Genomic DNA, 24430 nt, shown 5'->3' on the forward strand with positions numbered 1-24430 from the left:
CGCAGCAAAATGTTGCAACATGGAGCGCTGTTCGTAAAGTAGCCCAGATTTTCCCATTCCATCCGCTACCCATTCCATTTATTAGTTGGTTCTCCCCCCCCCCCAAAGAAAAACACACGTCCCATGCCTACTGAGCAGACTCTGTTCTCTTTGGTCTGTTTTGGATTTTCTCTCTCCCCATAGGGTTTTCCCCTAAATATTTGTTGTACTTTTGGAAACCTCGGGGTTTCCCCCGCTACCTAGTCTACATGAACGGTGCCATTTTTACTACATTAGCTGAAGTACAAAAATAATTTTGCCTCGTTTCTGAACCTTTTCAGACTCTATGGTATCTTTTTGTAAAAAATAAAAATCATTTTTATATGATTTTACAATAGAAATAGAAAGAATTTTTTATATATATACATATCCATATACAGAGATTCCTCCACATCTCAGAACTTCCCCCACCTCCTCCCTGGAGTCCCATTTTAAACATTTAAAACTGCATCTTCTTCCAGCTTTTAACTATTGTATCAATCCATATTTTCCGTGATAATTGGGAAAGGAGTACGACAAGGCTGTATATTGTCTCCCTACTTATTTAACTTATATGCAGAATTCATCACGCAAAAGGCTGGACTGGATGAATCCCAAGCCGGAATTAAGATTGTCGGAAGAAATATCAACAACCTCAGATATGCAGATGACACAACCTTGATGGCAGAAAGTGAGGAGGAATTAAAGAACCTTTTAATGAGGGTGAAAGAGGAGAGCGCAAAATATGGTCTGAAGCTCAACATAAAAAAAAACAAAGATCATGGCCACTGGTCCCATCACCTCCTGGCAAATAGAAGGGGAAGAAATGGAGGCAGTGAGAGATTTTACTTTCTTGGGCTCCATGATGACTGCAGATGGTGACAGCAGCCACGAAATTAAAAGACGCCTGCTCCTTGGGAGAAAGGCGATGGCAAACCTAGACAGCATCTTAAAAAGCACAGACATCACCTTGCCAACAAAGGTCCGTATACTAAAAGCTATGGTTTTCCCAGTAATGTATGGAAGTGAAAGCTGGACCATAAAGAAGGCTGATCGCCGAAGAATTGATGCTTTTTTAATTCTGGTGCTGGAGGAGACTCTTGAGAGTCCCATGGACTGCAAGAAGATCAAACCTATCCTTTCTGAAGGAAATCAGCCCTGAGTGCTCACTGGAAGGACAGATCCTGAAGCTGAGGCTCCAATACTTTGGCCACCTCATGAGAAGAGAAGACTCCCTGGAAAAGACCCTGATGCTGGGAAAGATGGAGGGCACAAGGAGAAGGGGACGACAGAGGACGAGATGGTTGGACAGTGTTCTCAAAGCTACCAGCATGACTTTGACCAAACCGTGGGAGGCAGTGGAAGACAGGAGTGCCTGGCATGCTCTGATCCATGGCAATATATGCTATATGGTAATTTATGGACCTAATAGGTATCTAAAGCCATTTGCACATGTTGCCATGCAATCAGTCTATGCAGAATATATATACAGAAATGATATATACAGTGATATTTTTGCGAACAGGCTAGCAGGCGGGGCCCATTACTTACATCATAGGAGCCTACACAACACAAAACACTGTTGCTGAATGTAGGTTTTATTTGTTTTATATTTTGGAAATGTACATCCAGGGTTTTTTCCCTTTAATTTTTTTGGGGTCCCCCAAAAGAGTGGGGCCCTAAGCTATAGCTTGTTTAGCTTATACGTAAATCCAGCACTGCTTCCAACTTTTGGAGACCCAAACCCGGGGCGTTATCTGGGACATGCTCCTAGGCAAGTCAGGTTGCTTGCACCTCACTCTCACCTTGAGGAAAGCCCCGAAAAAAACGCTTTTTTATTTTTTTAGGGGCTAGAGCGTAGCTAGAGATCGTGGAACCCAAAATGGCCGCCATGATCTCGGATAAAAAAATGGAATGCACTTGGCAGGTATGGAGCAGGAGTTCAGTAAATGGGTGCTCCTCAGGGAACATCTGTGCAGTGCAGGATGGAGACCAAAGAGCTCTTGTTTGTTCTCTGAGATCTGGTTTCCAAAGTAAGGAAGCACCTGTCTCCAGCTCAGTGCCCCAGGAAGACAGGATGTTTCTGTGCCTATGCCTCAATTTGAAATTCAAATCTTCTTTCCTTTCCTTTCGCATAATCTTGTGGACAAGGCTGTTGCCTCAGGTGGAATCCTGACCAAAACTAGGAGGTCCCCTTCATCATTCAGACACAGCTAGGCTTTAAGTCTCCCAAGCAAGGACATAATTTCCCAGAAGTTGACTTTCGCAACCTAGCACCTCGGCGCTTTTTGGGCGCTTGGAACCTGCCTGGGTTTGAAGAAACCCCTTTTGCATCGCTATGAAGCTTTTCTTGGCAGCTATCCTTCTAAGGGGTAAGTGAAGTTTATCTCACTAAAAGTATTTGCAACGAATAGGCCCAGAATTGATTCTGAACTAAATCTATTCGTCTGCCTCTTTATTTTATAAAACAATTTAAAAACAAAACAAAACAGACATAGGGGAATTAATGCATTAATAGTGTCATCCTGTGCATGTCTACTCAGAAGTAAGTTCCACTGAAAGGCTTCTGCACCTTTCGTAGTTGTGTAGAAGAGAGGATTTTAGGAGGCGTTGTTCACATGTCAATTCTTTTAAATGGGACTTACTCCCAAGTAGGTGGTAGGGATGCCCCAACTGCCACCTGGAACCAGCCGATAAAGCAGGCAGCCTCTAGAGGAGAAGAAGCAGTGGTGCTTGAACCAGGCCTGAAAAACATGAGCATTGAATCCCTCCTTTCTAGGTTGTCTGGAGTCAAGTCGCCATCTCTCACCCTACCTCAGAGGGGTTGCTGAAAGGTTAAAATGGAACAATCCTGGCGTTTAGAGAGCCAGTGTGGTGTACTGGTTGGAGTGGGGTTCAAAGCCCCACTCAGCCACGAAGCTCACGGGGTTCTGACCTTGGAGTCAGTCACTGACTCTCAGCCTAATCTACATCACAGGGTTGTTGTGAGGAATTTTTTAAAAAAATCCCAGCGCTTACTGTCCAAAGCGCCTCAGAGCAACGGCAGCTTTTTTTTAAAAAAATCATTTTTATTAAGTTTTCCATTTTAACAATCTAAATCACATTAAGTATTCCAAATTATACATATACATATCAATTAATCCAAATATTCTGCCAAATTATTAATTTTTTATTGGGACTTCCCATGCTTCAAGTTCGGGGGGGCTCTGGTCATCTCATATCTCTAGTGCTTTGATAGTCATTTCTAATAGTTCCTTTAAATCTTCCTGTTGTTTTCAGAACAACGGCAGCTTAATGTGATAAATCATTACGATTTCCAGTCATGAAATCTGGACAGAGTACGTCAGGGTTCGGAACCATAGAACTGTGGGGTTGGCAAGGACCCCATGTCTAGTCCAACCCCCTTTCGATAACGGATATATTTTGTTAAGTTTTGGGTGAACATATCAGACGACACAGCGAATCTTCAAACAGCTCTTATTTATTCACAGGCCAGAACTAAACTGAAGGGTTCAGCCGGCCTGCTTATATAGAGCTCCACTACAACGCAACTGTAACACTTTCTGTAACTATCCAATCACTGAACGCCACTTTCAATCCCTTATTTGCATATGTGGACCTGAGTGAAAACTATCTACAGTATCCCCCTGCAGGCCCAGAATGAGAACTTCAGTACATAACATATTTGGGTGCCTTTTCTCTTTGTTCTTTCTCTACACAGTCGCCATGGCATCGCTCCTGTCCTCAGACCGCGAATACTTCCTCATCCAGGACCCGCAAACCATGCTCGGAGCCCATTGCTACTGCCTTCGACAGGGCACCCGGCTGGCAGGTTTCCGGGATGACAGGGATATGGAGCAGGCTGCCTCCCTCTGCCCCAATTGCTCGTTCTGGATTGGGCTGTACCGCCAGGGCCTCTCCTGGGTCTGGCTTAATGGCGACCCCTATAAGTTTACGCAGTGGAGCCCAGCGTCCAGGACTTCGGAGAGCTGTGTGGTTATGAACGAGAGCCTGTGGTATCAAGAGAAATGCCTCCAGAAGCATCCTTTTGTGTGCTGCAAAGGTGAGTGGCGAGTGACGACGCAAAAATAAGAGGCGAAAAACACAAAAACGCATAATAAGAACAAGAACTAAACAAGACCAATACACCTCCACACGTGAGCATGCTCTTGTCAGGAGTTCAGTCTACACTCGAGTAGGATCCTGGCAGAGACACATGCCCAACTGGCATGTTCTCTCCCTCCTGGTTGATTGTTCAGGAGCTTCAAAAGCTTTCTTCTGCCCGAACATCACAGCGACCGATGCCAACCGACACCGGCACACTTGGGGATCCGCAGAGTTTGCGCATCTCGCTTAACAGACTTCAGCAACTCAGCATTTTGGCTAATCTACTTTATTTACATATAAACACACACGGAGCACTGCAACATGGCTCCCTCTCTCGCTCTAGAATCAGACAGCAAAGAGAAAAAGGACAAAGGACAATAGTCCCACTTCACGGAACACAGTAACACAAACATCCTGTCTCCGTCACTTCCCACTCTGTGGAGTCAAAACATACACCGTCTTGTGATAGACAATAATCTCATGACTGCAATCACGGAGCAGGAATTCTAACAGCTGTTACCTCCCTGTTGTGTCTCAGTACCCGTTTTGGCTACGTCACTGGAAAAGCTCAGCACCTAAATCCACACCACACGTTCAAAGAACGTTTGACACGCATTTGAAGCACACGACCCATCCCCCCATTCAGTATAATGGTAGCTGTAATTTGTTTAAGGGTGCTGGAAGTCCTGAGAGGGGGGAAACTACAGTTCCCAGTAATAAGAGAAGCAAAGCGTGGATAAATAATCACTTCAAAAAAGGGTCTCCTATATTCTGCCTTTCAGGGCCTACAGGTGCTCTTCCTTTTCTTCTCCAACTCCTGCTAAACTGCCGCTCCATACCTGACCAGAAGGACGTGTTGACTCCTGCCCCGCAGTCGACCATCGCTGGTAGGTATCCTAAATCTGTAGCAGACTTTTCCCAAGCCTGATTTCAGCAAGTGGTGGAGGGGATGGGGAACAGGACCCTGAAGCTGCCAGGGAAAGATTATGTGGGTGCAGGGGCACTCAGGTGGGTGAAAACCTGGTAATTCCTCTGTTTGCCTCTAGGGGGAGCAATTGAGCATTAGGGTTTTTTATTATTATTCTAACAGAATCTCATAGAATCATAGAGTTGGAAGGACCCTGAGGATCATCTAGTCCAACCCCCCTGCAATGTCCCTTAGGGGGATCAAACCTGAAACCTTGGCGTTATCAGCACCATGAACTAACCATATGTGCTGGAAGCTGCCCAGAGTGGCTGGGGAAACCCAGCCAGAGGAGCAGGGTGTTGTTGTTGTTAACCAACTGAGCTATTCACTTCCTATTGTTGTTCTACAACGCTTAATTGATGTCTGCTTTTAACTATTTCCTGGTTTTATTGCTGCAGACTACTTTGATGTATTTATGTTTGATGATATAAAGTAAAGCTAAAGGGACTCCTGACCATTAGTTCCAGTCGTGGCCAGCTCTGGGGTTGCGGCACTCATCTCGCTTTATTGGCTGAGGGAGCCAGCATACAGCTTCCGGGTCATGTGGCCAGCATGACAAAGCCGCTTCTGGCGAACCAGAGCAGCGCATGGAAATGCCGTTTACCTTCCCGCTGGAGCGGTACCTATTTATCTACTTGCACTTTGGTGTGCTTTCGAACTGCTAGGTTGGCAGGAGCTGGGACCGAGCACCGGGAGCTCACTCCGTCGAGGAGATTCGAACCGCCGACCTTCTGATCAGCAAGTCCTAGGCTCTGTGGTTTAACCCACAGCGCCACTCGCATCCCTATTTGATGATATAGCAGTGTACAAATATTTGTATAAAGCAAACAAACAAACAAATGTTATTTCAAGAAAAGCAGATTTCTATCCAGCCCCTCATTGCTATTAGTTTGCCTCTTGATTGTGTTGTTCCATATTGCCCAGTCCTCTACTATATTAGGAATGCAGGAAGCTGACTTGGTTTGTTAGACCACTGGAAGACCGCATCCAAGGATCTCATCTCCTGAATTATCCTCTGAGGTGGCTTAGGCCGAGAGTACATGAGCGTCCCAAGGCCACATAATGCATTTTGTGGTTGGAATTGGAACCCGTGTCTCCCTGATTCTGATCTGGATCCATTTACCACAACCGCATAAGCCATGGGTAGGCAAACTAAGGCCTGGGGGCTGAATCCGGCCCAACTGCCTTCTCAATCCAGCCCACAGATGATCCGGGAACCAGTGTGTTTTTACATGAGTAGAATGTGTCCTTTTATTTAAAATGCATCTCTGGGTTATTTGTGGGGCATAGGAATGCGTTCATTTTTTTCTTCAAAATATAGTCCGGCCCCCCACAAGGTCTGTGGGACAGTGGACCGGCCCCCTGCTGAAAATGTTTGCTGACCCCTGGCATAAGCTCTCATTGCCAGCTCCTGCATCAGACTGAAATGTTCACCCTGTGATTTAAGAGGGGACATACCTGTCAGCAACGGTCAAAATCAGAGCTGCGTACCAGATTGCCACACACTGAGGTATCAGTGGAATCTTAGAAAATCTCAGATTGCAGGCCGGTGAAACACCCTCAGTTTCAACACTGAGGGAAACGGTGTCTGTGCCTTATAGGGCTTCCTGGAGTGCGGTGGGCACAAGTAGGAAGCCATATCCCTTACTCCAGGGATGGCGAACCTGCAGCCTGGCAGATATTGTTGGATCCCAACTCCCATCATCCCTGTCACAAGTTAGGGATGATGGGAGTTGTAGTTCAACAATGTGAGAAGGTTCACAGGTTTCCCACCCCTGATGTATACACAGAGCAAGAACCATGGTTGACAGTATTAATATTGTGGCTCAGGGTGCTTCCGCATTATGGGCGGTATTCAACTGCTCTGTCCCTTCGGCGCTACGATTTCTGCTTGCCCAACAGGAATTTCCCCCCCTTCTTCACCCCTTGCACCCTTCCTGAATCTGCTCCATGGGGTTGTGGGAAACAGCCAGAACAAATTTAGGGGGGTCACACAGGGGGAGAATAGGGAGAGAACATTTTGTTGTGCGAGAATAATCATGAGAGACTTAGCATCAAGCCTAGATTACAGCCATGGTTTCTTGCGGTCAGGGGATTATCCCCTGAATGGCAGAAGCCAAACAAATTCTGCAAAACCGGTCGATGCAAATCCAGCTCCTTTGCATAATTTACACAGGTCCCAGGATGTGGCTTTCTAAAGTCAAGAATTCAGATCGACTTCCCCTACCACGCAAACACTCACAAAGCTGTTTGTGTCCAAGTTACGGCCCTATAATATTTTGGGGGTGGGTGGGGAGGAAGGTGGGACTAATTCTTAAAATCTTTCCTCTTAGTGACTTCCCTTCCCACGGCAAGTGGTTCAGCTTCAGATTCCTGGATACCTGTGACAAGTAAGCAGTTCTCAGCCGGATCCAATGATGGTGAGTTTTTTCCAGACAGCCTGGAGGAGTAAAGAAGGGAAATGGAAAAGAGTGATTGTTAAATAGTGGGTAGAAATAGCAGACGACGCAGTGATCTCTCCAACGCAGCTCTTTATTTGTAAGCTGGAACAGAACTGAACAGCAAACAGCTCAGCCGGCCTGCTTTTATAGGTAGCCGGCTGTCAACATTGTAGCAACAACAACCCAGGGTCTCCCACCTAAAGTACGTAACTGACGTGGACCTGAGTGAAAACTATATACAGTGGTACCTCAGGTTAAGTACTTAATTCGTTCCGGAGGTCCGTTCTTAACCTGAAACTGTCCTTAACCTGAAGCACCACTTTAGCTAATGGGGCCTCCTGCTGCCGCTGCGCTGCCAGAGCACAGTTTCTGTTCTCATCTTGAAGCAAAGTTCTTAACCTGAAGCACTATTTCTGGGTTAGCAGAGTGTGTAACCTGAAGCGTATGTAACCTGAAGTGTGTGTAACCCAAGGTACCACTGTACACGATACTCCTGGTGGCCAGGGTGAGAACTTCAATACATAACAGTGATGATGTAAGAGAAAAAGGTAAAGGACTGGTCATGTTGTGCGGATGCCTGATGGTCGTCTTCCAAAGCTATTCCGAACTCTAGTCCGAACTTAAAAATGGAAAGTGTAATGCTGGTGGTCAACAAAAGAGGTTTAAAGACTGTCTCAAGGCCAATCTAAAAAAATGTAGTATAAACACTGACAACTGGGAAACGCTGGCCTGCGAGTGCTCCAGTTGGAGAACAGCCTTTACCAAAGATGTCATGGTCTTTGAAGACACTCAAACTCAGGACGCAAGGGAGAAACGTGCTAAGAGGAAGGCACACTTGGCAAATTCACACCATGATCAACTCCCGCCCGGAAACTTATGTCCCCACTGTGGAAGGACGTGTGGATCCAGAATTGGCCTCCACAGTCACTTATGGACTCATTGTTAAAACCGTGTTTATGGAAGACAATCTTACTCGGCTACAAGTGATCGCCAAAGAAGAAGAAGATAAGAAAAAACTGCTCCTTTTCCCTTATGGGTTACCAAAGAGCCTGTACTGAGTCCTTATGTAGGTTCTCTATCGGTAGGAGAAAATAACAGAGACCAGTCAGAGAATATTGAGAAAAGCAAAGCAGCTAGTAAGCTTGATGTTTATTAAAGCTGTTGCAACAGGGCCCCCCCCCCACACACGCAGGAGGGAGGAGGAGACCCAGAACATTGGTGTGCAAACTCTTATATAGACATTTGAAATTGCCTCCCCTGTAGCTCAAGACCACTCCCAATACATCATACATACATCACAGAAGGGGCGGTCTACAGCAGAAATATGAGCGTGTTGTTTTTCTCCTGTCTGCCAGGATACCTGATAATGGATCACTGATTTCATTACCTGGGCCATTTGCCCACTCTTTTGTGATGATAACTACTTAATTCCTGAGTCCAGGTCACAGGCTCACCTACCCTGTTCATACACAGACACACCCTTAAGACAGGATTTGTGAACAAAGAGACAATGGGGAGGCTTTTCCATTTCTTTCCTCCTTGCAGAGAAATATTTGAGGTCACTAGAAGCGTCAAAATGGCTTTAGGACTGTTTTCCTGTACTGTTCCCAGACATGTAGTTTTTATATATATATATATATATATATATATATATATATATATATATATATATATATGTGTGTGTGTGTGTGTGTGTGTGTGTGTGTGTGTGTGTGTTTGCCTTGCACAGTTATGAACATTTATTACGTATATAAGATCTTAAAATTCCTATAACAGTGACAAAACACAAGAGAGCAGAATGGGGAGGACCAGAGGCCTGGTTCTTGATATTTAGTTAAGGTCACATATTGCGTGGTGAGTTCCCGCCTCCCCCCAGTGGAAATAAATTACTTAACACAATGACACAATTACTTAAGGTTAATGGGCTAAATATGCCCACAACTTTATTGGTTACAGGTGATGAGCAGTATTGGCTTAGGCATTGGTCCTAACAGACTATCCGGCTTCAGCCCGATTGCTTGAAGCTCGGGAAGGGTTAACCACCAGTAGAGGGAGTCCTGCTGATGCACATCAACTAGGAACTCCCCCGGGGTCACCACTCAGGGGTGTGCCTTAGGCCCTCACCTCCATAGGCTTCGGATAGGGCCACGCCCCCTAGAATCCTTTATCGGACTACCCTTCAATATGTGGGGCAGGTGATGGCGCTTCCTCCCCTCCTCCATCTACAAAACAATACCAATACCAATGCCTAACCGCCAATACTAAGAAAGTTGTGACGATTTGCTACGAGGTAGGCGAAAACCAAGTGGCTGGTGCCAATTTGCCAAGTGGAAAAATTCCTACCAGGCCCCTCAACGGCGACCGAGCGAGGTCCATAGCAAGGTCAAGGAACGAAAAGCTTAAAGGCAGTGGGGGGGGGGGACAGGAACAGCTGGTATGTGGGAAAAGAGGGAGATCCCCAGCCAAGCCTGTGTTTAAATCGGGCGGGCCACATGGCCGGGGGTTCCCCCAATTGCACGGGGGGCTGGGCTGTGACACCCGCATTCCCACCTCCTCTGCAGGGCGGAAGTAGCTTTGCCTGCCTATCAGTAATCCAGATACAGTCCTGGAACTGAAGAGGGCTCAAGAGTCCTACTCGCCAGTAATACCATATGTTTCCCTTTGGGCATCTGGTTGGCCACTGTGAAAACAGACCAGATGGGCTCTTCTTAATCCCTAAAAACTGTGCAACCTAAGCTCTGGGCTCAGTCTCCCAGTTCCAGCTATCACGAGGAAATTGTGGAACTCCAGATGTAGCCAGACTACAAGTCCCATCGCCTCTGACCATCGTGCCTGATGGCTGGGGCTGATCTGAGTCCAAATGCAAAATAATTGGGTATCTTGTCTCCTTAGGGTACGACCCTGCAACTACTGATGGAAATGGGCTCCCTTATCCCACTGCCGTTCAGGATCTCTCCTCAACCCAACACAGGCCTGAGCAAGAGACCAGAAACACAGAGCTGGCAACTTTCTCTGCTTCCGATTTAACAAAAGGTACACCCAGTACTTGGGTGGCGCTGTGGGTTAAACCACAGAGCCTAGGACTTGCCAATCAGAATGTCAGCGGTTCGAATCCCCGCGACAGGGTGAGCTCCTGTTGCTCAGTCCCAGCTCCTGCCAACCTAGCAGTTCGAAAACACGCCAGTGCAAGTAGATAAATAGGTACCGCTCCGGCGGGAAGGTAAACAGCGTTTCTGTGCGCTGCTCTGGTTCGCCAGAAGTGGCTAAGTCATGCTGGCCACATGACCCAGAAGCTGTATGCTGGCTCCCTCGGCCAATAAAGCGAGATGAGCGCCGCAACCCCAGAGTTGTCCGCAACTGGGCCTAATGGTTAGGGGTCTCTTTACCTTTACCTTTTACATCCTGGAGACAGATCACAGTTCAGTTGCTGTTGGAAAGCTGTGTGGCAGAATTGGGGGGGGGAAGGGTTCCCCCCCCATTCCGACGGCCACATTTCCTTCTGGGGAAAAAGTGTGTGAAGCGACATTTTTCCTTTGTGCAATAAGCTAGTTTCTACAAACACATATCCCCTCAAAAAGGTCCCGGGGAAAAATGGGACATCCTTTTTTCCCCACGCGAGAGCATGGCGGCCGTTTTAGGCACCAAAGTGATTTTTTGGAGGTGCCACGATCTCGCACGATGAGGCACAATGTGCATTTTTGGCCACAGTGAGAGCATAACCCTGAAAAAAGTGTGTCTTTTGGGCTCCGTGACTTTGTGCAGGTCACGTGACTTCTGGTGCATGGACAAGAGGATGCATGTCCCAGTTTTGGGATTCAGCATGTTTGGAGGCTATGCAAACACACACTAAACATCTCCCCTTAGCCTATCCATCTGTCCCTCCCTCCTTGGTCAAAGCCATTCATGCAGCCAAGGGTAAGGCCCACCTGGCGGCTACCATGCAGATTCTGGAGAAATGTCAACACCTCATCATCCTGCGCATTGTACAGTATTGAGGAAGACCTGCCTGAGACTATAGCAATGTGAGGCCTCACAAGTTATGACCTACCTAGTCCTGGAGGCATTGGCTGGGTATGGGAAGCAAGTCTGCCATCTTAATTTCCCAGAATCTCCGGTTCCAGCGCTGCATTGGGCGCTCTGGGATATTGTGGGAGATTTTTAAAGGAAGCAACTTTTGAGCTCTGGGAGCTGCTGCCAAGTCAGCTGTTGGCCAGAGGGGAATTGGGGTGGGAGGGCCAAAGAAGGCGAACCAAGGTGGACTTCCATGGCCGTGAGCCCTGGTCACTGCCCAAGGGTGGTGGGTGTTCACAAGCGATCCTCTCTGATTTTGAAGAGTAGCCTCATGGCTCAGCATCCGTAGGGCTTTTGGAAACAATCACACCCACAGCTGAGGAAGGGAAATACAGTGGTACCTAAGTACTTAATTCATTCCGGAGGTCCGTTCTTAACCTGAAACTGTTCTTAATCTGAGGTACCACTTTAGCTAATGGGGCCTCCCGCTGACACCACACGATTTCTGTTCTCATCCTGAGGTAAAATAGAACCTGAGGTACTATTTCTGGGTTAGTGGAGTCTGTAACCTGAAGCGTCTGTAACCTGAAGTGTAGGTAACCCAAGGTACCAATGTAAAGCGGTGGGGAAAGGGTGCCTCTAATACAGTGGTACCTCGGGTTACATACGCTTCAGGTTACATATGCTTCAGGTTACAGACTCCACTAACCCAGAAATAATGCTTCAGGTTAAGAACTTTGCTTCAGGATGAGAACAGAAATCGTGCTCTGGCAGCGTGGCAGCAGCAGGAGGCCCCATTAGCTAAAGTGGTGCTTCAGGTTAAGAACAGTTTCAGGTCAAGTACGGACCTCCGGAACAAATTAAGTACTTAACCTGAGGTACCACTGTACATGGGTAGGCAAACTAAGGCCCAAGGGCCAGATCTGGCCCAATCGCCTTCTCAATCTGGCCCGCGGACGGTCCGGGGATCAGCATGTTTTTACATGAGTAGAATGTGTGCTTTGATTTAAAATGCATCTCTGGGTTATTTGTGGGGCATAGGAATTTGTTCATTTTTATTTTTATTTTCAAAATATAGTCTGGCCCCTCACAAGGTCTGAGGGACAGTGGACTGGCCCGCTGGTGAAAAAGTTTGCTGCTCTAATACCTCTTCTCTCTTTCTGTTTCCTGTTAGCGGGACCCCTGCAGGATCAAAGCCCTGTCGTCATTCAGGAAAACCGCACCTGGTTTGAAGCTCTGGCTGCCTGCCATGCCAGAGGCCAGATCCTGGCCGGAAGAGTCGCGCTCCAGCAGGGTCTGAAGACTTGGCTGGGGCTGCACCGCCACGGGCTGTGGGGCTACTGGGTTTGGGCCAATGGGAGCACCGTGGAGGAGCCTCAGAGCTGGCGGGAAGGGGAACCGAGCGATCCCCTATGGGGAAACTGTGGGGCAGGGACAGGAACGGAGGAAGGAGTCCTGTGGGAAGACGAATGTTGCGAGCAGAAGTTGTACTATGTGTGTGAATAGCACTCCGAAGGCCAAATGATGCATGATGTGACAGCAGGGATAGCTCAGCCGGTGGAGCACGAGACACTCAATCTCAAGGTCGTGGGTTTGAGCCCCATGTTGGGCAAAAGATTCCTGCATTGCAGGGGGCTGGGCTAGATCGCCCTTGGCGTCTCTTTCGACTATGATTAATTGTGTTGATTGATGGATTGAGCCCATCGCTTCCCATTAAAAGGGTTTCACTGTAAAGACACCGACAGTAAACAAAATAAACATGTAAAAAAACACCCCACCCCCGATTCCTTGTATAAAGACAAGTGCGTGTAAAAATCTCCCCAAAATAATACATGTATAAAAATATTAAAAGCATGATCACATGCAAAAACAAGTGACAAGACAAGTCCATATATAAATGCAATTCCACAGTGGAAAAACTACTTCCCTTGCAAAAGCAACTTCAAATCCAATAGGTATACACACAGCCTGGGATACTGACTTTGGGGCCAGTCACAGTCTCTCAGCCTAGTCCTACCTCAAAGGGATGTTGTGAGGATAAAACGGACAGAGGGAGCAGGCCATGTACATCACCCTGAGCTCCTTGGACAAAAGGCATAGCTGTCAAGTTACAGATTTGAAAATAAGGGACCGGCAGCCTTGAAAATAAGGGATCAGCAGCCAAAATAAGGGATTTTGCTTAACTTATACAGAAATCCGGCACTCACGGAGCCATGCTGCTTTTGCTGCCACTGACTGTGTTTTGCAGGGGGTTGGACTACATGATCCTAAGGGTCTACAATTCCGACCAAAGAAGAGTGGCAGACAAAACTGATGAACGATGTCCAGATGGCAAAGCTTACAGGCAGAATTAGAAACCAGGAAGAGGACCTCTTTCATAAAGAATGGGGAAAGTTTATAATTTATTTGAAAAGCTATCGTAAAGAGTTACATACATTGGTAGGATTGACAGAAAACTTGTAAAAATTTGAACTATAGGTGGACAAATGATTTATAAAAATAGAGTTATGAAAGGGATGCAGAGGGGGAAATCACTACATTAAGATGCTGCACTGGTTGGAGGGGATGCTAAGCAGCACGTCAGGGCTGCCGTCGTCCTGGCGCGAGGAGTTCCATCGGCCCTTCCCCGCCCGAGAGAGAGGGAGGGAGAGAGACTCTCGCCCATGCTGCCCGCAAGTCCAGAATGAGGCGATTGCGGCGCCACGGCGGCCGCTGAAGCGCCGCCCTTCTGCGTCCCTCCCCACCCCTCCTCTTCCTCCTCCCTCAGGCCGCCTCCTCAGCTGCCGCCTCTGGCTTCCCCTGACAGCGCGGTGGAAGCCTCGCAAGAGAAGGGCTGCCTGCCCGCCCGTCGCCACCCGTCTCCTCACGACGTGCTCCTGAGGGGGAAAAGGGAGTGACGGAGACGCGGCAGCTCAGGCGCATGCTCTCTTTTGCTCTCTCGAGGCGGAGGACCCCGAGCCACTGCTTCCCTCCCGAGCTGGGTGAGCATGAAACCCTGGAAATTTAAGGGACATCCTCAATCCGGGACAGCAGCGAGACACGGCGCTGGGATAAGGGAGTTTCCCGCCAAATAAGGGACGGTTGACAGCTATGACGAAAGGTGGGATATACAGTAAATGTAATAAATCCAAACTCTACAGTTCTGTGATTCTATACCCTCCTGGACCCTCTTCCAGAGTCATCAGTTGGCAACTTCTTGAGCTCCTTCTGTCAACTCTCGTCCTGCCCCTCCAGAACTTATTGGGACTTATGATATTGATTATCTTCATAACCACGAGAACTAAAAACTCGCTTTCATAGAAACAGATATTCTCAAGAAGGTAAATTCTGCACCCAATTAAACCACACAGAGACCTTTCTTAAAAGCTGGCCCAGAAGGGTCACAGAATAGGCACAAAACCGGCTGACTCATATCACAGGGCTGTGTGTGGTTTACGCAGCTGGCTACAAGCGCCGTGAGTTTACTTCAAAATCTCTGTGTGGAGAAAGGATGGTGTGAAATGAAAGCAGTTGTGCAGCTTAGCACAGGAGTTCCCCAACTGTAGTCTGCAAACCGTAAGTGGTAATTTGCAAACCTCATTCGGGTGATCTTTAGCGTGTCTGCAAACATACAATTTAAAACCACACATTGTCTAGCACGGTACATTTTAGTTGCTACACCAGGAAGAAAAATCATTAAGTGGTCTGCCAAGACCCTCAGATATTTTTAGTGGTCCATGACAAAAAAGGTTTGTGAACCACGGCCCTAGTATATACAGTTTGAATGATAAAAAGAGGTTAGCAATGTACTCCTTTTATTTTATTTTTAATGAGAAGTGCCTGAGAACTTACTCTTCCACAGAAAAGTGATGTAGTAAACCACAATTACATAACTATGACATCCTCAGAATTAGGATGTTGCATAATAGTAACACCCCCCACCTTCCCAATTATTAGTGTTTCCTAATTTTTGTCCCCTCCTTGCTGGTAATATGCAGCCGCTGTACAATTGTGGACAGGGTTTTCCAGGCTGCTGCTGCTTTAGAGCTCCAGCGCTAAGGTTGTGTAGTAAAACACATGCCCCACATGCAGGAACTCCTCACAGCGGTATTTTCTTCGGAAAAGGATTGGTTAATTAAAATCAGATAGTGGGGGAAACGTCCTCCCAAGACCCTGGAAGCAATGCCAGCCTGAGTAGGCAATATGTACAAATGCCATAAATGGAGGTTCATGAGCCTTTGTTGTTGTTTAGTCGTTTAGTCATGTCCAACTCTTCGTGACCCCATGGACTAGAGCACGCCAGGCACTCCTGTCTTCCACTGCCTCCCGCAGTTTGGTCCTTTGTCAGCAAGGTCCTTTGTCAGCTTTGGACCTTTGTCAGCAAGGTGATGTCTCTGCTTTTTAAGATGCTGTCTAGGTTTGTCACTGCTTTTCTCCCAAGAAGCAGGCATCTTTTAATTTCATGACTGCTGTCACCATCTGCAGTGATCATGGAACGCAAGAAAGTAAAATCTCTCACTGCTTCCATTTCTTCCCCTTCTATTTGCCAGGAGGTGATGGGACCAGTGGCCATGATCTTCGTTTTTCTGATGTTGAGCTTCAGACCATATTTTGCACTCTCCTCTTTCACCCTCATTGAAAGGTTCTTTAATTCCTCCTCACTTTCTGCCATCAAGGTTGTGTCATCTGCATATCTAAAGTTGTTGATATTTCTTCCGGCAATCTTAATTCCGGCTTGGGATTCATCCAGTCCAGTCTTTCGCATGATGAATTCTGCATATAAGTTAAATAAACAGGGAGACATTATACAGCCTTGCCGTACTCCTTTCCCAATTTTGAACCAATCAGTTGTTCCATTTCCAGTTCTAACTGTAGCTTCTTGTCCCACATAGAGATTTTTCAGGAGACAGATGAGGTGATCAGGCACTCCCATTTCTTTAAGAACTTGCCATAGTTTGCTGTGGTCGACACAGTCAAATGCTTTTGTGTAGTCAATGAAACAGAAGTAGATGTTTTTCTGCAACTCTCTAACTTTCTCCATAATCCAGCGCATGTTTGCAATTTAGCCAGCCATCAAAAGATAAAGGGGAAAAAATGGGTACGAAATTCAGTATCCTCCTGGCTGGCATCCATCTGTCTGAGGTCAGTCTTTTGGATGATGCAGGAGAGACGTGTTTGGTTGCAGCTGAGGCAGATGAAGGCATCCAGTTTTGCTGCTACAGGTGCGCCATGGGGCTTATCTTCCTATATACATAAAAAGGTAAGGCTGTCATCATGCAGCCCCCACTGGTGGGCTTACAGTGCCACACCACAATCTTGGGTGCATGAAGAAATGGGTTGGGAAGGTGAAAAGCAAGCTTCATACTTGCACAGGCTGGGAAGGGGAATCTCTATGTAGGGGGAATGGCGGTGAGCAGAGCGAACAGGGGCACAGCCCCTAGAAAACTATATGCATGAATCCTACCCTAATCTTGAAAAATATGAAGTAATGCAATTCGCCCTTCTTAATGCATGAATATCAATTACCTCAAACAGCTATTCCTTGTGAACATGGAATGCTGCTGCTGATTCTGGCCGGGTTTCGCAACAAATCTTTTTTGGTTTCTGTAGGCCAGCTCCCGAGTAAATCATCTTCCGCGTTGCTGGGAAGGCCTTTCTGATGTGGGCCCAGCGTAACCTACGGGGAAATCTGTCATTGCTCATTTGTTTAGACTTGAGTCTGGCTGATTTCCGTGGTAGAACTTGGACTTCCTCTGCGTGATGTCAAGTCCAGCTAACAGCTGGGCAGGCTGGCTGTGTGCGTGTGTGTGAGCTCGGGTGGGAGATCGTGCAAGGCTTGCATCCCACTACCACTCTTCACTCCAAGGCCACCCTGAGGTTCCTCAGCCGCTTGCTCAATGTGCTTTCACAGTCTGCAGCAGGGAAGTTTCTGCGGGAACCGCTCCTTCAGTCGCCGTTGGCCTGAATAATGCAACGACCATTGGCTAATACTAGAGCTGGGTTTGCCAAGTTGGTGCCCGCCGTTGCCCACAGAAGGCCTCCACAAAGCACCTCTCAAAAACCTACAGTGCTCCTGCCTGCCTTCTTCCTATTTGCACTGGCTCAGCCTCTCCTACATTAAACACCCCTCCTAAACATGCACACATTTCAATGGATGCCAGGATTAGATGCCCACCCTCTCAGGCCTGTCCTGAGACATTTGGCCACCGTGCGCAAAACGCCCTGATGACCCCACCCCCAAATATCTGGTTCCCCGTCCCACCACATCCTTGCCCCCGCCATTGCACCCCAGCTGCTGCCAGCCCTGTCACTGCAACCCTCACCTGTGGTTGTGGCCACACTGCCGCCACGATGCCATAGTAGTGGTAAGGGTACATTGCCTCGCCTCACACATGGGCCAACCCTGCCATCCTTTCTGTTAAGTTGTGGGCGAACATATCAGATGACACAGCAATTCTTCAAACAGCTCTTGTTTATTCACAGGCCAGAACAGAACTGAACTGAAGGGTTCAGCCAGCCTGCTTATATAGAGCTCCAGTACAATGCAACAGTAGCCACTTTCTGTAACTATCCAATCACTGAACGTCACTTTCAATCCCCTATTTGCATATGTGGACCTGAGTGAAAACTATCTACAGTATCCCCCTGCTGGCCCAGGGTGAAAACTTCAGTACATAACACTGTTAAGTAACATAACAAACACTTTCCACTTGTTAGGAGAACATGAGAGGGTGCAAAGAGCTTCTTTCTATCAGCGGTGGCTGATGTAATTGCCTTTCCCTGCACCATTTGTGGTTCCAGTCTCTTCAGCTCTTTTGGAAGTAGGTGGCGACCATTTTCTGTTACGCCCTGCCCCCCGAGGCAGCCATTTTTTAAAATTTTATGAAAAATAATCTTTATTAATTTACACATTATTAAATTACACACTTTATTAAATTACACACATATACAAAGAATTTACAAAGAATTTACAATCTCATACTACAAAAAGAAAATTAAAGAAAAAACAATTAAGAAAAAGGAAAAGAAGAAAATACAGAAAAAAGAAAGAAGAAAAAGCAGGTCTACATGCATAAAAAAACCTTAATCTTCCTAATTAACACTTAAATAAACACTTCAACAAAAAAGACTTCTGACAAAATGAGTCTTCCAATAATTCTCATTGTACTGTTTATACTGTGGTCATTTCCCCGCACACTTTTATATTCTTTAATATTGTTCCCGTCTACTCCACAAACGGTATCTGTTGTGTTTACAAGTATCACTCAGGTTCTGCTAATATGGTGTGGTTGGTACAATATGATCTTATATAAGCCTTAAATATTCTCCATTCTCCAAATATTTTCTGGTTCAATACTCCTCTAACTCTTCCTGTCAGTTTTGCTAGTTTTGCTGGAAAGAAGCAGCTTGGCCACCATGATTCACGAGTTGGTAACTAACTTCACGGTGGAGCTACTAAGCCTATGGCTTTTTGGAGTTTCCTTCATGGGCCAACAGCTCCTTATCTTATCTGGCGCATAAATCACTTGGAACTTTCTTCTGAGCAGCCATGTACCGGTTTGCACTGAGCAGGGTTTCAGTGCACCAGAGGTCAACGTGAGTCAAGCAGTTGCAACCTCAGGGTTCTCCCATAGGCAGCAGGGATTTTCATAGAATCATAGAATCATAGAGTTGGAAGAGACCACAAGGGCCACCGAGTTCAACCCCCTGCCAAGCAGGAAACACCATCAGAGCACTCCTGACATATGGTTGTCAAGCCTCTGCATAAAGACCTCCAAAGAAGGAGACTCCACCACACTCCTTGGCAGCAAATTCCACTGTCAAACAGCTCTTACTGTCAGGAAGTTCTTCCTAATGTTTAGGTGGAATCTTCTTTCTTGTAGTTTGGATCCATTGCTCTGTGTCCGCTTCTCTGGAGCAGCAGAAAACAACCTTTCTCCCTCCTCTATGTGACATCCTTTTATATATTTGAACATGGCTATCATATCACCCCTTAACCTCCTCTTCTCCAGGCTAAACATGCCCAGCTCCCTTAGCCGCCATGCTTCTCCTCACAAAAAACTGCTGTTTACTGCTGAATTGGAACAAACATCAATTGTTTGTTCCGATTCAGCGGGAAACAGTGGGCTTTCCTGGGCAAAGCAGTGGGACAAATGAAAAAACCCACCAGGCCCATGCCTAAAAGAAATACCGTATTTTTCGTTCTATAGGACGCACCTTTTCCCCTCCAAAAATTAAGGGGAAATGCGTCCTATGGAGCGAATGCAGGCTCCTTGGCTTCAGTGATAGCAACGCGAAGCCTCCGAAGCGCAGAGGGAGCACTCCCTTCGCGCTCCGGAGGCTACGCGTTGCTTTCGCTGAAGGCTGGAGAGCGAGAGGGGTCAGTGCGCACCGACCCCTCTCGCTCTCCAGGCTTCAGGGATAGCCACCTAAAGCCTTCAGAGCTCAGCGCGAGTTCCCACTGCGTTCTGGAGGCTTCAGGTTCCTTTTGCTGAAGCTAGGAGAGTAAGACTCTCCTGGCTTCAGCAGAGAGGCAGAGCTGTGCAGCGCCCCTTCAGGCAAGCGGGAGGAGAAATGGAAGGGGCTCCGTTTCTCCTGCCACTTCACTGAAGGGGCGCTGAGCAGAGAGGGGGAGATTTTTTTTCTTGTTCTCCCCCTCTAAAACAAGGTGCGTCCTATGGTTGGGTGCGTCCTATAGAGCGAAAAATACGGTACCTCTTGGTCCTGTGCTTTCTACAAACGGGACAGTTGGGAGTGTGCTCAAACCCAGAGGCCTGGCCGTGCAAAACCCACAGTCCCCATCCGTGCTACTCATTTTACTCATAAATGACCCATGACAGTCATTCAGCAAGAATGTGTGGACTGAAACTCCCTGGAATTCCTTGCCTTGCGCTGAAAGCAGTGACTGGTTCAGAGTTACAGTCCTGAGGTAACAGCCCCAAGTACCCTTTACTGTGCATGTGTGTGTTTTAAATGAACCCATTTCCTGGACTGTAAATCTTGGTGCTGCGATGGCAGGACTCCCACCACAGCCACCTCCCTCTTTAACACTGTGTGACACTCCTGTTGTGTCATAGTTGATATTCTTGCGTGACTCCACGGTGCGTTGTTGGCAAACACAAACTGTTCCCTAGGAAGTATTGCAAAAGTTTGTGCCGTTGTTCTCCCCGCCCACTTCCCCCTTGGCGTAATGAAGACACACACAGAGTGCATTGTCTCTGGGACAACCGAGGAGGCTAATCTTTTGGACCTGAACAGTTGCATTCTTCTGAGGGCCACATGACAGTGGTGGGCATGGCTAAAGTAAGAAATGGGCGTGAGCAACGTCTGCAGGGTCACAGTTTTATTATTTGTACCCCGCCCATCTGACTGGGTTGCCCTAGCAACTCTGGGCAGCTTCCAACATACATAAAAACAGAATAAAACATGAAACATTTAAAAACTTCCCTATGCAGGGATGTCTTCTAAAGGTTTTATAGCTACTGTACTTATCTCCTTGGCTCGAGGTTGTATAGTTACTTATTCCCTGGCATGATCTTTTTAGAGCAGTGTATAACAGTCAGGCATTTTGTTGTTGTTTAGTCGTTTAGTCATGTCCGACTCTTTGTGACCCCATGAACCAGAGCATGCCAGGCACTCCTGTCTTCCACTGTAGCTTCCACAAACTACAGTTAAAAAGCACCATGTTGTTGTTGTTTAGTCATTTTGTCGTGTCCGACTCTTCGTGACCCCCTGGACCAGAGCACGCCAGGCACTCCTGTCTTCCACTGCCTCCCAGTTTGGTCAAACCCATGCTGGTAGCTCCGAGAACACTGTCAACCATCTCGTCCTCTGTCGTCCCCTTCTCCTTGTGCCCTCCATCTTTCCCAACATCAGGGTCTTTTCCAGGGAGTCTTCTCTTCTCATGAGGTAGCCAAAGTACTGGAGCCTCAGCTTCAGGATCTGTCCTTCCAGTGAGCACTCAGGGCTGATTTCCTTAAGAATGGATGCGTTTGATCTTCTTGCAGTCCATGGGACTCTCAAGAGTCTCCTCCAGCACCAGAATTCAAAAGCATCAATTCTTTGGCGATCGGCCTTCTTTATGGTCCAGCTCTCACTTCCATTCATCACTACCGGGAAAACCCTAGCTTTAACTATACGGACCTTTGTTGGCAAGGTGAATATCCCTGCCAAGAAAACTCCATGGAGTCAGGCATAAAACCATACAATAAAAAAACTATTAAAAAATTGAAACTAGGAGACTCCCCCCTCACCCAATTCCCCCCAGAGTTCTACAATTCCCAGGGCTCACTAGAAAGAGGGACTCATGGTTAGATTGTTCTGGAAACTGTCGCTCTGTAAGGGGTTTCCTTTTTTTTTTAACTTCTTTTTATTCATTTTCTATAATCAGACAACAACAAAACGAAAAAGAGAAAAAACAACAGAAAATAACTCACACATACCAAAGAAAAAAGCAAACATCACCCAAAGCAAAACACCTACACCTGCCATAAGACAGACATTAGATATCAACAAATAACGATTGACTTCCCTCCATCTCGGTTTTGGGTTCTGCGGAAGTTAAAGCAGTTCTGCAGTTTTTCATTTTATAGCGTCTACACATCGCAAGGGTTATATTAAACCTACTGGAATTTTTATATCTCTAGTATTTGATTCTATATATGTTATGAATTTAGACCAATCGTCAATAAACCTTATGCCTTTTTTATGTCTGATGTTCTGCGTCATTTTTGCCAAATCCATATATTCAAACAATTTAATTTGCCAATCTTTAACGGTCGGGATATTTGGGGTTTTCCAATTTTGTGCTAGCAAAGTTCTGGCAGCTACAATTGCATATTGAAACATTATATAATCTTCTTTCTTTATCTCCTCACCAATCATTCCCAGAAGGAAAGCTTCGGGCTTTTTGACAAAAGTGTATTTAAGTATTTTCTTTAATTCGTTGTAGATGGAGTCCCAAAATTTTTTGACTTCTTCACAATTCCACCACATGTGATAGAAATTCCCCTCTTTGGATTTGCACTTCCAACACCTTTTGTCGCCGATCTTATACATTTTTTGCAATTTCACAGGGGTGAGGTACCAACGATACATCATCTTTTCCATATTTTCTCTAAGAGCAGTACAGGCTGTAAATTTCATTCCTTTAGTCCACAACTTCGTCCATTTTTCAAAGTCCAGATTATATCCAATGTCTATGGCCCACTTTATCATGACCTCTTGAACCAATCCAAAAGTTGATTATACATTTTTGATAGCAATTTGGTTTTACTTTCTATTATCTCTGAAATTTAGATTTTTTCTCATTCATTCCAATCTTTTTATCTTCCTTCCATAAAGCATTAATTTGATGGTACTGCAACCAGCCTGTTAATTTGCTTTTTAACTCTTCATAAAGTCTGATTTTCCATCCTCTTTCTGATCTTTCCAGGAGGTCTTCATAAGTCAGTCTCTCACCTTCCATGTTTGTTTTTTTGATAGTTAATAGATCAATAGGCGATAACCACCAGGGGGTATTTTTTCCCAGTAATTTCTTATTCTTTCCCCACACTTCTAATAGTGTTCCTCTGATGATGTGGTTTGAGAAGCCTTTATGCACCTTTTCCTTATTCTGCCAGAGATAAGCATGCCAGCCAAATCTTAGGTTGAAGCCTTCTAGATCTAGCAGATCTGTATTCTTTAAAGTAACCCATTCTTTAAGCCAGCAAAGGCACGCGGCTTCATAATACAGTCTTAAATTTGGGACCGAGAATCCTCCTCTATCTCTTCTGTCCGTTAACAATTTAAATCTGATTCTCGGTCTTTTGCCTTGCCATATAAATTTAGAGAGAACTTTTTGCCAATTTTTGAATATTGCACTTCCTCTAATCACTGGGACATTTTGGAATAGAAATAGGAGTTTCGGTAATATGCACATCTTGATTGCAGCCATTCTGCCTGACCAGGAGAGTTTTATCCTATTCCAGGTATCTAATTCCTTTTGGATTTCCTTCCAAGTGTTTGTATAATTATCAGCCATTAGGTTTATATTTTTCATCGTTAGCCACACTCCTAGGTATTTTATCTTTTTTGCTTCTTTAATTCCCGATTGGAGTTCTAACTGTCTCCTTAAATCTTCTCCCATATTCTTAACCATCATTTTAGTTTTAATTTTGTTTAGCTTAAAGCCCGCTACTTTCCCAAATTCTTCTAAAAGTACCAGAACTTTGTCAATACTCTGTGCCGGGTCCTCAACTGTAATTACCAGGTCATTGGCGTATGCTTTCAGTTTGAATTCTTTCACTCCTATTCTAATTCCTCGTATCTCAGATGTTTTCCTTATCTTATTCGCAATTACTTCCAGCACCATTATAAAAAGAAGCGGAGACGGGGGCAGCCTTGTCTTGTGCCCTTTGAAATATTGAATGTATCTGATAAATTGTTGTTAATAATCAATTTAGCTCTTTGATTTGAATAAATTGCTTTGATTCCCTCCATAAAGGCACCCTCTATCCCTGCTATCTCCATACACTCTAATAGGAATCTCCATGATATATTATCGAATGCTTTTTCTGCATCGATAAAAATTAATGCTGCGGGGATTTCATTCTTCTTTTCCAGGTATTCAATGATATTTATTATATGTCTGACATTGTCTTTTAAATGTCTATTAGGAAGGAATCCAGCTTGATCTGTATGTATTGCCTTTTTTAAGTAGCTCTTGAATCTATTTGCCATTATCTCAGCAAATATTTTATAATCATTGTTGAGAAGTGATATCGGTCTGTAGTTTTTTAAATATAGTTTATCTGAGTCCACTTTAGGTATCAGCGTTATGTGAGCTTCTTTCCAGGAGTCCGGTATCTTCCCTCCTTGTAGAATATTATTCATAACCTCTCATAACACTGGGGCTAAGTATTCTTCA

At 45.9% G+C, this 24430-nt stretch overlaps 1 protein-coding gene across 1 annotated transcript; it reads left to right on the forward strand.

Annotated features, from left to right (window-relative positions):
- The first annotated feature begins 1825 nt into the window (after window positions 1-1825).
- Window positions 1826-13504, forward strand: LOC128409106 (uncharacterized). The gene is made up of 6 exons (XM_053379330.1): window positions 1826-2390; window positions 3740-4081; window positions 4908-5012; window positions 7426-7512; window positions 10426-10566; window positions 12719-13504. The coding sequence occupies exons 1-6, from the start codon at window positions 2357-2359 to the stop codon at window positions 13048-13050; spliced, it is 1041 nt and encodes a 346-aa protein (XP_053235305.1). The 5' UTR covers window positions 1826-2356; the 3' UTR covers window positions 13051-13504.
- Window positions 13505-24430: the final 10926 nt, after the last annotated feature.

Source organism: Podarcis raffonei, chromosome 2 (assembly GCF_027172205.1).
Source record: "Podarcis raffonei isolate rPodRaf1 chromosome 2, rPodRaf1.pri, whole genome shotgun sequence".
Taxonomy (NCBI): domain Eukaryota; kingdom Metazoa; phylum Chordata; class Lepidosauria; order Squamata; family Lacertidae; genus Podarcis; species Podarcis raffonei.

Bases quoted from the DNA above. Each gene is read 5' to 3' on its own strand.
- LOC128409106 (XM_053379330.1), top strand. From the start codon at position 2,357: ATGAAGCTTTTCTTGGCAGCTATCCTTCTAAGGG. The intron at 5,013-7,425 runs GTAGGTATCCTA...CTTTCCTCTTAG, and splicing joins CCCGCAGTCGACCATCGCTG to TGACTTCCCTTCCCACGGCA. The intron at 7,513-10,425 runs GTGAGTTTTTTC...TTGTCTCCTTAG, and splicing joins CTCAGCCGGATCCAATGATG to GGTACGACCCTGCAACTACT.